The 16,228-nt window shown below is 40.9% G+C and overlaps 1 protein-coding gene across 9 annotated transcripts in view; it reads right to left on the reverse strand.

Moving 5' to 3' along the window:
- Positions 1–16,228, reverse strand: part of ANKHD1 (ankyrin repeat and KH domain containing 1) — a 117,471-nt gene that overhangs the window by 56,563 nt on the left and 44,680 nt on the right. For 8 of the 9 annotated variants that reach the window (XM_088522663.1, XM_088522661.1, XM_088522660.1 and 5 more), the window contains exons 4-10: positions 13,784–13,931; positions 12,815–12,962; positions 11,605–11,838; positions 10,262–10,356; positions 7,250–7,487; positions 6,822–7,013; positions 5,292–5,401 (exon numbers count right to left, since the gene is read on the reverse strand). In XM_088522663.1, coding sequence (XP_088378789.1) covers positions 5,292–5,401; positions 6,822–7,013; positions 7,250–7,487; positions 10,262–10,356; positions 11,605–11,838; positions 12,815–12,962; positions 13,784–13,931 — 1,165 coding nt within the window. The remainder of the gene's footprint in view (positions 1–5,291; positions 5,402–6,821; positions 7,014–7,249; positions 7,488–10,261; positions 10,357–11,604; positions 11,839–12,814; positions 12,963–13,783; positions 13,932–16,228) is intronic. The other variant, XM_088522666.1, reaches the window with a different exon arrangement.

The raw sequence follows: 16,228 nt of genomic DNA on the forward strand, positions 1-16,228 counted from the left end.
AAGACCTGGATTGGGAACTTAAACCAATCAGCTTCACAAGCTGAAAGTTTAAGAACACTGCTTTGCTGAAAGCACAAAGGTAAGAGCAAGCAAGGCAGATCTCATTCCTACCAGAAGCCATTCAGATTCACAGAGAGCACAAGGGTTACACACAGCAACTGGTTAAATACAAGATGACTTTTCACTACTGCCAAAAGAGAAGGTTTCCGCCATACTTCACATCATCTAGAGATTGCCCAATGACAACCAAAAGGTGTTAAGTACAAGAATTTAGGTTGGGGTGTCCTTACTACCTTCCCACTTTATTATATAAGGCTGGTGGCCAGGTCTAAAGGACCTGGAATCCCCATCCTTCCCCCAGTGGTTCAAGAAAACTGTATAGGAAAAACACAACTTCTCAAATCAAGATAAAATAGTTCTCACCATCATGGCTTTACTCAAATCCGTAATTAAAGTATTGGCTATACACGTAGATGTTTAAATGCTGCCTTATGCACACTGCAACAAGCATGCAGTGTGTCATGCACATAAAGAAAACAGCTTCTAATTAAGGAACAGGTTAGAATAAGGGATGTTAATTTGTGATCAGCTGAACGTAAAGCAACCATCTCTGCAATGACAAAGAGTCTGCCTGTAAAAATGGTGCTTAAGCACATGAGGAAGAGCCAGGGGGTAGTTTGGCATGCCCTTATTTTTGCAGTTGGAGTTACATGGATGTCAGTTAGCTGGTTTTAGTCATTCAAGCAAAGCTGCACAGGGAATTTCTAGCAAAAGCTGCAGAAAGAGCAACTCAGATTAAAGTGAAAACAGAATGATGAAGCTGCCCTTAGGGGTTCTGATCCATCTTAAATTTCAGCATAAAAGCACCCATATTTTGCAGTGAAAAGGTTAACTCCAATGCTACATCATCTCTCCTGTGTAACAGTCTCAAGAAAAGCTGCAGGGGAGCCCAGATTGGAAAGCCCAAACTTACAGTTCTTTTCCGAGTACTTCCCCAGATGATAAAAATAAATAAATAAATAAATAAAAAGCTAGGATCTTCTTCCTGCCCAATGAAGAACAAGAGCTTTTTGGTTTTCAGCTACGCTGACACAGGTTAAGATGCAAGCACTGTGTCAAAAGCAGTCTCTCTTTCAAAAAGACAACTGGCATCTCCAGGATACTGCATTTTATTCCAGCTGAATTCTAGTTTAAAAGAGCAACTGGCATCAAAATGCATTTTTAGCTATAGGAAGGCATACAATAAAAGTTAGATATTACCCCTGATTAAATACCACCAATTGTCCTAATTCTTGAGGGAACGTATGCACACCATGCACATTCTGTCTTCAGCTCAGAGCTTGTGTAAGGTGTCTGCTAGCAAAGTCAGAAAAAGAACTGACACCTCTTCTATATAAAATAAATAAATAAAATACAAGCCTCACCTTTGAGATTAGACAAAGCTTTACACTACAGTGACAAATACCCACATTATTGAAAGGCTGGTTATTTTCCTCTGAGGCTACTAAGTAACACCATGGCTTAGAGAAACTGCTTTAATCACTTAATTGTATTTCAGAGTTCCCATATACAACACTTTACTGCTACTTGTCACAAAAATCTAAAGGCAGTAGGTACTGCGCCCCTCTCCTGAAGTCTGTACACGAGTAGAGGTTGCCTTTGCACTCCCGAGAGAAGCTCAGACTGTGGCACTGGAAACCTGCAGTCCTGCTGGTGACAACAGAGCTACAATGCAACTAATGCACAGAGAGAACCAGAGAGTGAAGTTTTCAGAAGTATCTTGTACACTTGTCAAAAATAAAAAATAAACAAAACACACATACTAACAAGAAGAGGTGTAGGCTAATTTTGCTACAGATTTTGAGAGGCCAACTCTTTCCCTTTAAGGGTTATGTATTTTCCTGGTCCATGAAGACCTCCTCCACAAGAACACCAAGATAATTTCTGAGGTAATGAGCAAGGCTCTATGAACAATTAGTGATAAGCAGATACAAATTCAGCAAAAGAAAATAAAAAAACACACCCACATATACAAGTGAACAGCTGTCCTGAAGAAAGGAAAAGATGAAGTCATTCTACAGCATTGTTCACATCTAGTAAAACTTGGCCATAGGCATTTTGAAGGGAAAATGAGCCACAAACCAGAAAATGTTTAATCTCAGCCATCATTTTCTTTCAGTTCTCCTGGTTCATGTAAAACTGCTCACAAAGTGACTCTTCAGAAAACTGGCGATTGGCTCAAAATCTTATTTTGAGATTGATAAAGCCCAGTAGAGGAGGTGGGATAGCTAATTCCAGCAAAGTTAAAAGTGCAGTTTTCAATGAGCACAAGGCTGCAAAAGGCCTGACTACTTCTGCTCTCTGCTGGCTTTGCTAATCCAGCAGAAAAGCTGCTTCTCCTCCAAAAGCAGAGCACTGCAACCTCAAAGTCCACAACTCAAATCATGCCCAATCCTGACCTCCTAGCACCTGAAAAGAGACTTCAAAAGGCAAAGAACTTTTGAGATCTTAAAGTAAAGGCTTTTCAATGCATGAAATAAAGGATCTATGAACCAGGAAGGAAACAAGAGAACTGATCATAACAGAGCCAAACAGCCAGTACTCATTTTCAGGAACACTTGGGAGAAAAGGCATCAAACTTCCTTTCCTCGCTCTAGAATTAAAAAGACGACAAACCCTCAAGAAGCCTCAAGGGCTTCTTGCCCTCGCAGTCTGAAAGAAAAGAGAATGTGTAGACATCTCACAAATAAAGTCATAACAACAAAATTCAGCCCTGGCAACAACTCCGCTGGTAAATGAAGCACAGTGAAGAAACAACCTCCGGCATGAGGCTGCCTCATCACAAATCACTAGCACGGCTTGCTCCTCCTCAGCAGCCTCCCTAGCGTGGTTGGGACTGCTGGTCCTCACGGGCCAGAACAACAGGGCACGATTCGGGGGAAAGCAAAGCAGGCAGGGGAGGCCGTTCCCAACACGGCTGCAGGTGCCACCTCCGGGCCTCGTGGTCGCAAGGCCTCGCGCCACAGCCCAAGGGTGTGCAACGCGCCGCCCCCATTGCTGTGACCAACAAACCCGCTCTGGTGAGCGGCGACACAGCCCCCACGAGACACTGAACGCTAACGACAACCTAAATACAGTCACATCCCCCTCCCCCTAAAAAAGCAAAACGTGGCATGTGGTAGAGCCCCAGGACACCACAACAGGCTCCAGGGCACCACAGGCCCGGCGCCGCGTGGCAGAGAAGTGGCCTGTCAGAGCCATTTTGCCTTGTGTGCCGGGAATGAAGAGCACCAAGAACTTCCACGTGCTGTCATTGAACAAAATTATCAGCAAAATTAACTAGATGAGTGAAGACAGACAGAGCAGCAGTCTAAGAGACTAGATGGAGCCTGTGTTAACACCTTGCTCCACTGCAGACTTCCCACAACAGCTTGGTCAAATCATCTAATGTCATTTAAATCCCTAATGAAAACTGGTATCTGGGAGAATCATCTTCTGTGTTACTGCCAAAGAAGGAATTTCATAGGCCAATTGTCAAATATATGCACTCAAAGAATCTTCTTCAGAACAATTAAAAAACACAGCAAATTCATTCAAAACAGGTTGGAATAAATAAAGCAACACCGAAGTCTGAAACTAGTCAAAACTCAAGGCAGCTGCTGAAGCATCTCTACGTTTTTCCAGGTACTTTCTTGACTTAGCAGATTGCAGCTGGAAGTTCTGACACCTCTCTTCCTGTTTCTTAGTTCGAGTTCCCTGCCAGGACAGTGCAAGAGATACGCCACTGTTTAAACATGATTACACCTGTAATACTTGGCCTTGCTCCATTTCCTTCCAAAGAGAGGGTTTAACTTGCATGTCACAGACTTTAAAACTGCTTTTTAATTTCCAATTGTTACTTACAACCAGAATTTTAAAAGGGGAGAACAGCTATACAGCCAAAGTTTTGCTTTCACGCGCCAAGCGATGTTTCAACAATATTTACTTGGATAGACCACAGCTAATTACCACTAACAGCAATTTTAGCTTGCGTTACTTACTAGAGCTTTCTTACTCATTTTGATTGACAGTGTAATAAAACACAATAAAATAAAGCTTGAGAACAATCTAATGCCTGTCTAAACAGTACTGACCAGAACTAGATTCCAAAAGCTACAAACACGGCCCCGACATAACCCGTTCACACCTGAGCGGCGAGATGAAAAAAAATAGTAAAAAATTAATAATTTAAAGTGATCCTTAAGAAGCAGCAGCAGACCCTCGCCTTTAAAGAGCTTATGCATTCTAATTTATATTTCTCTGCCAAAATCTCAGATCATTGGAAACTTCATGGATTATTACCTTTTAATCACTATGTACATTTGTTTTTAAATCCCTTTCTTTGCTTGACAAAGACAAAACCAAATCTATCGTACCTATGCTACAGTGACTCCTGGTTCGTACCTGACACTGAAGGGAACAAAAGATGTGCCAAGATATAAAAATAAATAACACAGCCTTAGCGTGGAAGGCTAAGGAGTCATTTGTGTTTAAATGCCTAAAAAACATACAATCCTATTGCTGTGGCTGAAGATATTTTCTCTCTCACTGAATAGTATCAGAAAAGTAAAAATAATTGCATTAAAAAAAGGTTAAACGCATTGCAAAAACACATACAAACACTGTGAAAGCAGATATCGAAAAAAAAAAAAAAAGAACACACAAACAGGAGTTGCAAGAAAGAAATGACTTCTAGAACAAGGAAAAGAGATTATATTATGTTGGTCATTTAAAAGGCATTTGCTTAGTTTAACTCTTGCAAACAACAATACAAAAAGAACACCAAAGAGACTCGTGTTCAGAGATGGACAATGAAATAGAGGGGCAGCAGCTGCTACTACTAACACACTTGAAATGCATAGTGGCTCATCCACAAGAGTTTGGGAAGAATAAACTGGCATAATAAATACAGGAATGTAGAATATATCCTTTTAAGCAATATAACATATCCAAAGTAATCAACTGTCAGAAGTGTAAGCTGCAGCTAATATTTTTACTTAATAGCTCGAGGATTAGGAAATAAGAACACTTACACTTTTAGATCAAGCAGATTATACAGGGTTTTTTTGTTTCTTTGCTTTTTGGTTTTTTTTTTTTAATTCTTCTTTCACATGTCTTTTCACACCCATATACAAATCTTAAATCCTAAAAATCTTGTTCTTGGTCTATAAGTACACAAGCTTTAGCACTTTTTGATACATGAAGTTTAAAATTAAAGATTTCTGCTACATCTTATGGGAAAAAAAACTTACCAAATCAGCACCAGCTTGAAGCAACACATCTGCAACATCAGTATGTCCATTTTCACAGGCATAGGTCAAAGCTGTATCTCCTGTTGCTGTGGTGGCATGAACATTAGCTCCTAGAAACACAGCATCAGTTATTTTTTTTATTGGACTTCTCCTTAAAGCATTCCATATCAGATGAACACAAAAATCAAGGACTTTCCAGCCACAACCACAGCTCTGTCCTACAGACCAAGCGCTTCCACTGCCCAAGGGCATTTGTTCTCATGGTAAAAATGCTCCAAAGAAGAGAGATAGGCCAAGGCCTAGAAAAGTCACGACTGCCAACCCTAAGCATGTAAACCCATGCGCTCACTTACTCCTCCTTTCCCCCTACAGCCATGAAAATTTCGGTTTTGACAAACAAAAGTGAATCCTGACACTTATCTAGACTATTGTTTTGACAGGGAGCTGCATGCCAAGGAAAACTAGGGGAAATGTATTTTATTAGGTAAGTATTAATACTACGTGATCATACATTTGAACAAGTTTCACCTCTTCCCTGGTCTTTAGAACTATTTTATGCTCAAATAATGACTAGCTTCATATATGTCTACTACATGAAAAATATGCGTATCTGTTACTACTTAACATATTCTTCTATAAAAATGCCAGTGTGATTAGCCATTTTCTTATTTTTAAATACTGAGATATATTTAGAGACACGTTGATTCCGAAGTAGGGCTCCTCAATTAACTTTTTATACTATCAGTAGAACTGAAGTGCGAGCAGAGTTCCAAGGGAGCTGTCGACTGGTGTCACATGCTGGTATCATTGCACAAAGAGACACAGTTGTTACTGTCCCTCGATGAGCAATGAACATTGCTTTCTAGAATTACAAATTCAGAGAGTTTTATGCTTATTCTTAAGAAAAAAAAAATATATATCGAATAAAGCACTTTGCATTATGAGGAAAACATCCACAATGCTCCTCTCTCCCCTTGTCCTGTTTTTTTTTTGTTTTTCTCTCTCCTCTCATAGTCTCGCTATAATTTGTCCCTATCAACTTTAAAACTGAGAGATGAACGCTGAAGGGTCATTTCACCCACAACTCCAGCAGGATTATTTAACCTTATCCTTTAAAGGAAGGCAGCACATTCCAAACTTTCTTGCACATTTGTTTTTCAGGGCCCGGTTCCTAAAGCATTGGTTATCCAGAGAGTTGGTGCAGACAATAAGGCTCAGTGAAAACAGGAACAGCATATAAAAACGAGCATTGTCTGTAGCAACATTTTGTCCTAAATGCAGAGAGCTGGAAACAACGTTCCTAATGAGCAGTGATATTTTGTGGAAATGAATCAGAATCCAGTGCTCTGTAAAGGCTCTTCCCCCTGTTAACAGTATCAAACACTGCTAACATGGAACGTACAATATTCTACTTTCTGTTATGGTCACGACTATAGTTTGTTATACTACCACCACCAAATACCTGCTAAATCACAAGGAATATTGATGCTACACTGTTTGTGGGACAGACCATTCATACTGTACACATACCTGCTGCCAGCAAATATTTCACCAATTCCAAATGACCCTCTTGAGCAGCTTCCATCAACGGTGTTGAGCAACCAAGTTCTATATCAGCTCCAGCCTTAATAAGGAAGTCAGCTACTTCTGAAAACCCTCCACAACATGCCAAAGTAAGAGCAGTTTCCTGTGTTTCTTCTGTCTGTGCATTTATATTTGCCCCTAGGAAACAAAATAGCGGTTAATTTAACTGACCAGACAGGGTGGGAAGGTGAAGGCTTATCACCTGTGATTCAGGCGCTCTGGCTTTGTCCTGTAATTACAGCAGTAAAGTAGTGACAATCGCGTGCTAAATGGTGAGAGTTTGCACTCTATAGAATAACTCAAGACAAACAGGCAACACTGCACCCTTCTTAATGAAGAGAAAAGAAATGAAACTTAGTACTCCCTTATCTCACCTTGAGCCAGTAACAATGCCACCATCTCCTCGTGGCCTTCTCGCGCAGCTTCCATGAGAGGAGTGTAACCTTCATCATTCACTTCCTCCAGGTTTGCTCCTCTTTCGATCAGGAGAGCTGCCAGCTCTACGTGTCCCCCGCAAGCAGCCAGAGTGAGCGGGGACTCAAAGGAATCTGCAGGCATGTTCACTTGAGCACCACTGTCCAAAAGCAAGCGAGCTACTTCTACATGGCCATCCTACAAGGCAGGAACGAAAACAAAAGTCACGTCTTTACATGCAATAGCCACAATTACTGTTCAACCAGATCTGAGAAGGATTTAGAGGGTTTGGTTTTGTTATGGTGGTTCCATTTATGAAAATTATAGTAATGCTTGAACTAAATTGACCTTTAGATTTCCACCTGAGTTCTTCTAGACTTAAATGCATCAGAAACAATCTTTTTCTTTTTGGGGGAGTGGACTTTCTTAAATATCCAGAAAAAAAAATCAAGGACACATGCGTAATATAAAAAGCAAACAAGTACCACAAATACACCCAATGCATGACTAAATCACAAAACAAGCATGGGAAGAAAAATTTTCTTCATAATTGATTAATGGCTTCTACAAACAGCTCGAAGAGATTCCAGACCCTGGGCAAATGGAAAAATCATGGAAAAAACAAAATAGGTTACAGTGAGGTAGGAAAAAGAAGGGGAGATTGGAATAAATCAAAAGTCCTTGGGGTGAATGAATCTTTGCCAGACAGGAAAGAGAACTAGGATTGCCATTGAAGTCCATTGATTCCTTTCAAAAACACACAAACATAGCTGCTTGCTTCTCCATAAACTCTTACTATAATGCTGGAAATTACTTGGAAGAGAATGTGCACCAAAAATTCCTGTGTCACTTCAGGCGTGATTTGTGGAGAGTCACATTATGTTTGAGAAAGGGGAGCATGCAAAGAAGTTTTGACATTAAGAAGTGGAAGATCCTACATATGGCATCTTCCACTCACATTCCTTAAGGAAACTGAGCCCAAACTTGGGGAAAGGGGAACACACCAGCAAGTAAAACACACTGCTAGGAGGGGAAGTCCTGAACAGAACGAAGCTGCCCAGCGAGACATGGGAGTTGTGAGGGTTTCATCAGGGAGTGTTTAATACAAGACCCTTCTCCAGCAGACACTGACTTGGACAAGCTCAGCATGCAAAGGGAACTTGCACATCCCACATGTGTTCAGTACCTCTCCTTAGACATTGCATTTATCCAAGGATATACTGAGTTTTTGTGGAAGGAAACACCATGAGCCAGCTGTGATGACTTGGCAATACCAGCAGTGCTTTGCTTTGTCACAGAGGGGTTCTCAACAGATCCAGTTAACCTAGATTAATTCTCTAACCTAGTCCCAACATGTGCTGACCATATATACCCAATGAAGTAAAAGAGCATTGCTCCCCCAGGAAGATGTAAGAAAGCTCAACTACAGGAGTAAAAAAGCAGATGTATTTATAAAAATTTCCTGAAGAAAATCTAAATAAAGTTGTGTATCCGTAAAGAGCAGAAAATAGAAGAGCTAGAACTAGAAGAGCTAGAAAGAGTTTCGAAGTTGACCAGCACACAGCACTGAACCTCTTGGAGGAACTTACAACCTCAGCCATGAAGAGAGGCCGGGCAGCTCAGCTTCCCATTGCAACCCTGCAGCATTCAGGGGTTGGAGAACAGTGAAGACTGGCAAAAGTCAAAACAATGTGCTTGAATGGTTCCCTTCTGGAAGGGCAGAGCCAAGGTAACGGCAAGGAGAGGAACAAACTCCATCGCTAAACATGAAGTTGGGACTTCAAGGGATCAGTTTTCTCTCCAGTACTTTCCAAACACACTGAGAATACACATTCAGTAACGGGTAACTGGTCTGAAATACCCCAGGGAGCTAAGAACGTGCTGGAGACACGCACAGCTTTATTCCTGCCCAACAAGGATATCTTCCCCAAGGAAGATACTTTATAGTCTGCATGTGGAACCATTGCTTGAACTGTATCTTGCTGAAAGTGGGGAGGTGACCCCCACTTAAGCAGAACAGAGCAGGCAAACCTAATATGTAGCCACCGTTTGGTCTGAACTGCACACTGACACCAGGCTCTCAGACAGGGAAGAGTGCTTGAGGATGCTACTGCTACCACACTATGAAAAGCCTCCAACCTAGCCTGGTAAACTATGATCTGACCATTCACATCATTATCTTGCAACTAAGCCAAAAGAAGGTTTGAGTGTAACACTACAGACCATCTTCTAGGGACTATACGGGCAAATTAAGCTTTCCTCCATTCTCAGGGCTTCCTATGAGATCAAAATTCCTCTTCTTCTCTCCAAGAAGTTCCACAGCTTGAAGAATTGATGAAAGACCACTCACAGCTCTGGACAAAAACACAAGGACATGCTCCGATACAACAGAGCACCCAGTACTAAGATGGGGTTCTTGAAAAGAGAAGGTTTTTTATTGGGTGCTTTGAAATTGTTTGAATTGCCTGGGAAATCACTAAGCTACTTCTGGTCTACCTTTTCTTTTAAATAAATAAATAAATAAACTCACAGCGCCATTTCTACCTAAAGCATATGCACTTCCTGCATGGTGAAAATACATGTAATTCATTAACCATCCCATTCAATGCACTTCTGCAAGGCTCATGCCTCCCAGACTATGATCTGTATGAGCTTATTTTAAAAGGCTAGTTTCCATCTTTGCCTTTATAAGCTGCAAAAGAAAAGGCAACTTGCACTCAACCTATTACCGCACTGCAAATTAGCTACCTCTGCACTTCACCCAGAAAGCATTTAAAAGGACACATCACCCACCCAAAAGTCAGAACAGTTTTTCCCTATGGGCAGTTAGGGGCCTACAGGGGAGTTAACTGCACCAATTGCTTTCTTACCACAACCAAAATACACTGCATTTGGGACAGGTGAACAGAGACTCGCTTTAGCACCCCCTTCACCCCCTCCCTGGACAGGGAGCAGTGCAAAAGCTGATTTACCATGCAGGCCTCCATGAGCGCTGTGTGCATCTCGTCTGTTTTATGTTCTTGATCAGCTCCAGCTTCAAGCAAAAAACGAACCATGTCTAAATGGCCTTCAAATGAAACAGATCAAAACAAATAAGCGTTTAATATTACAAGGTTATAGTAGCGCAGAGCACCTGAGATCAATCGTTGAAAATTGTAATGGCAAGCTATGGAAACCTCACAGTGCAAAACAGGCTGTCAGCAATGAGGCAGCAGCCTTCCTCAAAGACAAAACACACACACACACACAAACACAAGCCCACACTCATTCTTTATTCAGCTCTATAGTGACAAATTATTTAAATGTTCCAAACAGCATATATTTTGGAGGGAAAGAAGAAAAAAGGGAAAGAAAATTATCTTCTAAAGATAAGTCACAGCTGCATGACCCCAAGCTTTTTAATCACAGCAGCCACTTTTGAGAACACACACACACACACACACACGTTGTATTGTGTTATCTGACACTATTTTCAAGCGCTCCTACTGGATGTACCAAAATTTGTTTTCGCTTTAGCTAATAGAACATTCATCAAGATAAACCCAAAAGCCCAAACATATATAGGACTAAGTGATGGCTCCCATCACATCAGACTCCATGTTACTACAAGCAACAGATTTTGTCTTCTCAGTGGACATCCTTCTACAAGATGCCACAAAATTGTATGTAACAAACTGATGGAGAAAAAAAAAAGATCTTTGGCAAAATCTCTGGTTATAAAAAAAATCTCATATCACTCTTCTTATTAAGCTTTACATTATAAGAACTAAAAATACCCATCCAATTTGGGTGTCTCCAAAAACTATACAGAGGGAAAGTATTTGCTAATAAATACTGGCATTTTTTTCCACCATGTATTCTGGGGATATCTGCTGCAACTTCACCCAGTCCAAACAATTAACAGAGAAGTCTCAGAAGACTGAGACAGTTGTTGAGGGAAACACAAACAAGTTTGGACACAGCCAGCCACAAAATTAATTTCTCATGCGTTGAACATAGGTCCAAATGTAGTGCACATATAGCACCCATGTGGCTACAGAGTCAATTAACCGGACTGAGAATTTAAAAACAATTTTCTTGTTAGAATAATAATGGTAATAATCTACTCTAGTGCACAGACTTAATGCAACTCCAACAAGAATCAATATTTCCCAACACGGAGTTTAAATCTAGTATTTCAAAGCAATTAAGAAAAAGTTCAATCAGGTTTGCCTGGAAACTTCAACTAGACAGACACCAGTATGTGCATTACAATGAAGACCCAAAACAAGGTAAGAGAAGAAAGGTTCTTCAAACGGCCATTTCCACACTGTACCTTTGTAGCACGCGAGTGTAAGTGCACTTTCCTTGAACTCGTTGGAGTGAGTATTGATTCCTGCACCATATTCCAGCAATACTCTTGCAACCTCAACATGACCTGCACTGGCTGCTTCCATCAAGGGGGTATGTCCATTCTCATTGTGGTCTTCTATATTAGCACCTGCTTTCAGTAGCACCTTCACTATGTCAACAAATCCCCCAGCACAGGCATAAGTGAGTGCAGTGTTCCCTGTGGAAGAGAAGCTTATATGAAATTCCTTCCCAGCACCCACCTCAAATACAGAAAAAGAAGTTAGATTTTAAAATCTCTGCAGAAAACTAAGTGTTTACCATTAAACAGCCGCCTTCTACCTGACAGATCTGTTAATCTTGCCACTAATTTCAAGTTTTGGTATACAACCCAATCAAAACTACAATGTGAAAGAGTTCTAATACTAAGCCAATAAGAAAAAAAACAACAACAAGATTGTCTTGTAATCACGTTGCCTACTTCAGCACAGAAAAGGTCAAAGATATCAATGAATAATTTTCATGCCTAGTGTAAAAGGATTTTTTTTTTATCCAGTATTCTGTGACTCCTTGAAAGGCTTTTATTGGATGAAAATAAACGACTGCATTTTAAAACATGCGTTCTGAACATGAGAGAGAATCACATATGGCTCATTTTAATTTTTACAGTGAGTTTTAAGCTAATTTTATAGTCAAGAGCCTTAATTAATATGGCTAACCATCAGGACAAAACACACATTGCATAATTGAAACATCTGTCAAAAAACGAACAATGATTGAACTGTATTTTAAGTTTAGTAAAATTAAACTGCAGGTTAATATTTTCAGCCAGTTTTTTTTTTTTTTTTTTTTTACAGATACTGATCAAAGAACTGTCTCTCCTTTTCAGTAAAAAGCTAAACACCAAAAGAACTGACCTTGTCCAAACATGCTCCAAGAGCTTCTTACTAGACAGTTTTGGGTTTTATGAAAATGCTTTTCAGAGGAATAACACTTTTCATTAGAGCTGAGAGCTATCATAAGAATCTTATTTGGACATTATTAAACACAACTATCCGACCTGCTCTTAATGGTCCCTGTCATATCTTTTTGTAAATAAATCCACCATACACTTAAAAACATAGATGCTCAGAACAGTAGCGTGTGCCTTGTATGCTACTATCATTATTTTTTTCTGCTTCCTGCTCTCCAGTTACCTGTTGAAGACTGGGCGTTGACATCTGCACAATGAACAAGGAGAAGTTTAACGATATCTACATAGCCCCCGCTGGCAGCAGCCATCAAGGGAGTTATGTCTCCTTTATTCCCCCGATCTTCAACATTTGCATGCATTGCTAGTAGCACCTGAAAGAAAAAGACTTCACTGTAATGGATAAATAAGCTACATTTTGCTTTTAGTTCAAAGGGGCTTAAGAATGATTCCCCAGTAAAGCCCCTTGCAGTAATACCCCTAGCAAGGAAGAACAACCGTCCTCTCTAGGGTTATTTATACCTATACCAGGCTCTTCTTTAGGAAATTCTGCTTTTCTGGAGCACTTTCATAGCTGTTAAAGCCAGCACTACATTACAGTGCAATATTGACATTTTTAAATATCACAGGGCAATTCACTAACTAGAATGATAACAGAGACAAACTTGCATTAGCGACCACAGCACAGACTATTTTAAGCTTAAAAGCAAGCAGTTGCCTCCCTATAAGCTCCCCTGGAATCAAAATTTCAAACTGGGCACATCTAGAGCATCATCACAGGCATGATCTGCAAGCATAAAGGTAGTCCCAAAATTAATACACTGTTGATATAGAATAGATTTTTTTTGAGTGATTAAGACCTGAGTTGAGTATATAATTACTTGTGTTTTTATTTCGACACTCATTTAGCTCCTTTTGTAATGTCTGCCTGTCAGAACAGCTTAATTGCATCCAGAACAATGCCAGAAACACAGAACTATCTTATAAAAAACAACGTTCCTTAATATAACAAAAAACAAGTTCCTTAAAAACAAGGGCATAAGATGGCATAGTCCATTCAACAAGGTGAATGATATCAGTAATCCAGAATTAATAAAAGCTAATTTTAATCAGAACAGCTAAAATGTTCGGCTATCAAAGAACCCCTTAGGCAATACTCCCTAAAGCTTTAGCTGTGACTATATTTGCTACTTACTTGTGCCAATTCATAATACCCAGCTGAACAGGCCAAGCAAAGGAGACTCTCCCCCTCTTCGGTGTGTTCATTGACGCTTCTTCCCTCGTCCAGCAGCTTCCGGACAGCGTTGACGTCGCCGTCTGAGCACGCTTCTGCCAAACTGCGACTGCAAAGCAGGAGCGACCACAGGAGCTGAGAGAAATCTCCAGGACATGGGCACCCTCCTTATGCAAGGAGCAAGGCTCCACTTTGACACTCATGGCTTTAGTAAAAAACCTTAATAGAAAACACACCTGGCAGAGGTTTTTTTTAAAATGTATACATATAAAAAGATATATTAAGTGCATCACCTGTGTGCCAGATATGCCTATTTGACAGGCATGGAAGCAAGGACCTTTCTAATACCTAATGCGTCTCCTCATCACCTATTAACTCCGATAGTAAGTTCTCATACAGACTCCTAGTGCAGAAGAAAAGCTTTCAAACCTGGGCAATTTGTGGTGTTTGCAAAATACAGAGGTAAACGTCCCGGATGCTGTACACAGCCTGTGTGCACGTGATGCTCCGCCAGCCAGTTACGAGCATGACAAACTAGGGACTACAGCACCAAGGCAAATCCCTCGTGGAGAAAAAGCCCAAGTGAGCAGCCCGGTGCCACAGAGAGCACTAATTCTGCAGCAAGCCCAGCTTCCTGACCGCTGTGTCTCTGACTTCCTTCTCTGTGCTGCCCAGAGCTCACTTCTTTTAATCGGAAACAGGGATTTCTTAACTTAGGCAGACATTTTAATTCAAGAAAAATCCTCACCACACCTAATGACCTAATCTTCAAGAGAGAATGGAGAAGAGCATTGCAAGGATTTCATCTATGCATCTTCTCATATATTATCAAGCTTGTTGACAATTTGATACCAGCAGTAACAACAAATCCTATGTGGAAAACTAATAACCTACCCTTAAAAACAATAAAAGCTACATAAGTAAATACGAACCAAGCACTTGGAAAAAAAATACAAGCCACATCCCCAGGTCTTGGTGTCTAAAAGCTCAGAAGATCTATAATCACTACTTTAACTATCATTAACTTTTGCAATCAAGAGATGGTGCCCTTTGACCTCAGAAAGTATGCTAAACAAATCTGAAAAAAAGGGGGTGAGCTGAGCTTCAATTATTTTCAGACCAAGTCATCTATCCTTTCAATCCTTTTCCACAGCGCATAGAAAGAAAAAAAAAATCAGGAAATTGCATACAGGGAATCATAACCCCTGAACCACCAGGATCTGAATCACAATTAAGGTTTTGGTGGGAGAGTCAAAGGGAGGAAGACTCTTCTGTTAGGAACAGCACACAGCTGCAGGTGACCCACTCCAAGCTCACTACGAGCTTCAGATGCTCACGAACCTCAAGCTTCTACTCTGCTTTTATGAAAATACAAGTTCCTGCCATAATTTCTCCTCTCTGAAGATGGAAGAAATTTGAGTCCAAAGGTTTCCTCAGGAAAGCATACAAATTTGCATCTTCAACTCACTTGCAGAGATCACAACTGGTGAACTATATATTAACGTCCCTCTTTCGAGCAAACCTCCCATTTGCCACATGCTCCAAAATGAAATAAGCCTTGCAGCAGTTGATAGATTGCAAACTGAGAACTGACCTGAAGATAACATCCAGTATCTGAAAACTTCGTTTGCATTATATTATTATTTTAATCAAATTAATTAATAGTTTGTGCATGCTTATTATTGGGCTACTTATGCAAGCTTGCACAATGGAGCAACAGTTGCAAGACGCTGCGACCTGCCACCTTCTCCTCACAGGGAACAAGGGACAGCCACGCACTCGTGACCCAAGCTGCAGAAAAGCCTTGCTGTGACCTGCACGCAGCCAGGCTTCTACAACACGAGTCCCTGGGATCAGCTGGGAGGAAAGGGGGGTATTCAGGCACTTCTGCCCACAGGGACTGCCCGTTAGGAGCAACCTAACCTGCAAGACAGGCCCTGGAAGAGGGATCTCAACAGGAGAGGCCGCTCCATAGAGCGACCAACTCTGAAACCAATTCTGTTCTAGGAAAGAGCTATTAAGAATGGGACTCAGACTTGGTTCTGGTTGGGCCACACATCTCAGCAGTTCTTGCAAGATCACGGATGTTGCAGGAAGTCTGGAGTCTGCCAAGCCCAACGCTCTGCTCAAAGCAGGCTCAACAGGGTCAGTCTGCCTGGGGCTGTGTCCAGGCAGCATTTGAGCATCTCCAACAACAGAGATTCTACATCCTCCCTAGGCAGCTCATTCCACCATTTCAGCACTCTCATAGTCAAGAAGTTTCTTATGTTTGAGTAGATTTTCCTGTAATTCAAATTGTGACCATTGCCTCTTGTCCTGCCACCAGTCACTACTGAGAAGAGTCAGGCCTCATCTCCTCTACTCTCGTCCAGGGCGTATTTACAATATTTACACATCTTAAAAAGC

The sequence above is a fragment of the Tinamus guttatus genome, unplaced genomic scaffold, assembly GCF_059628265.1.
Source record: "Tinamus guttatus ecotype Peru unplaced genomic scaffold, ASM5962826v1 Tinamus_guttatus_pri_ptg000155l, whole genome shotgun sequence".
Taxonomy (NCBI): domain Eukaryota; kingdom Metazoa; phylum Chordata; class Aves; order Tinamiformes; family Tinamidae; genus Tinamus; species Tinamus guttatus.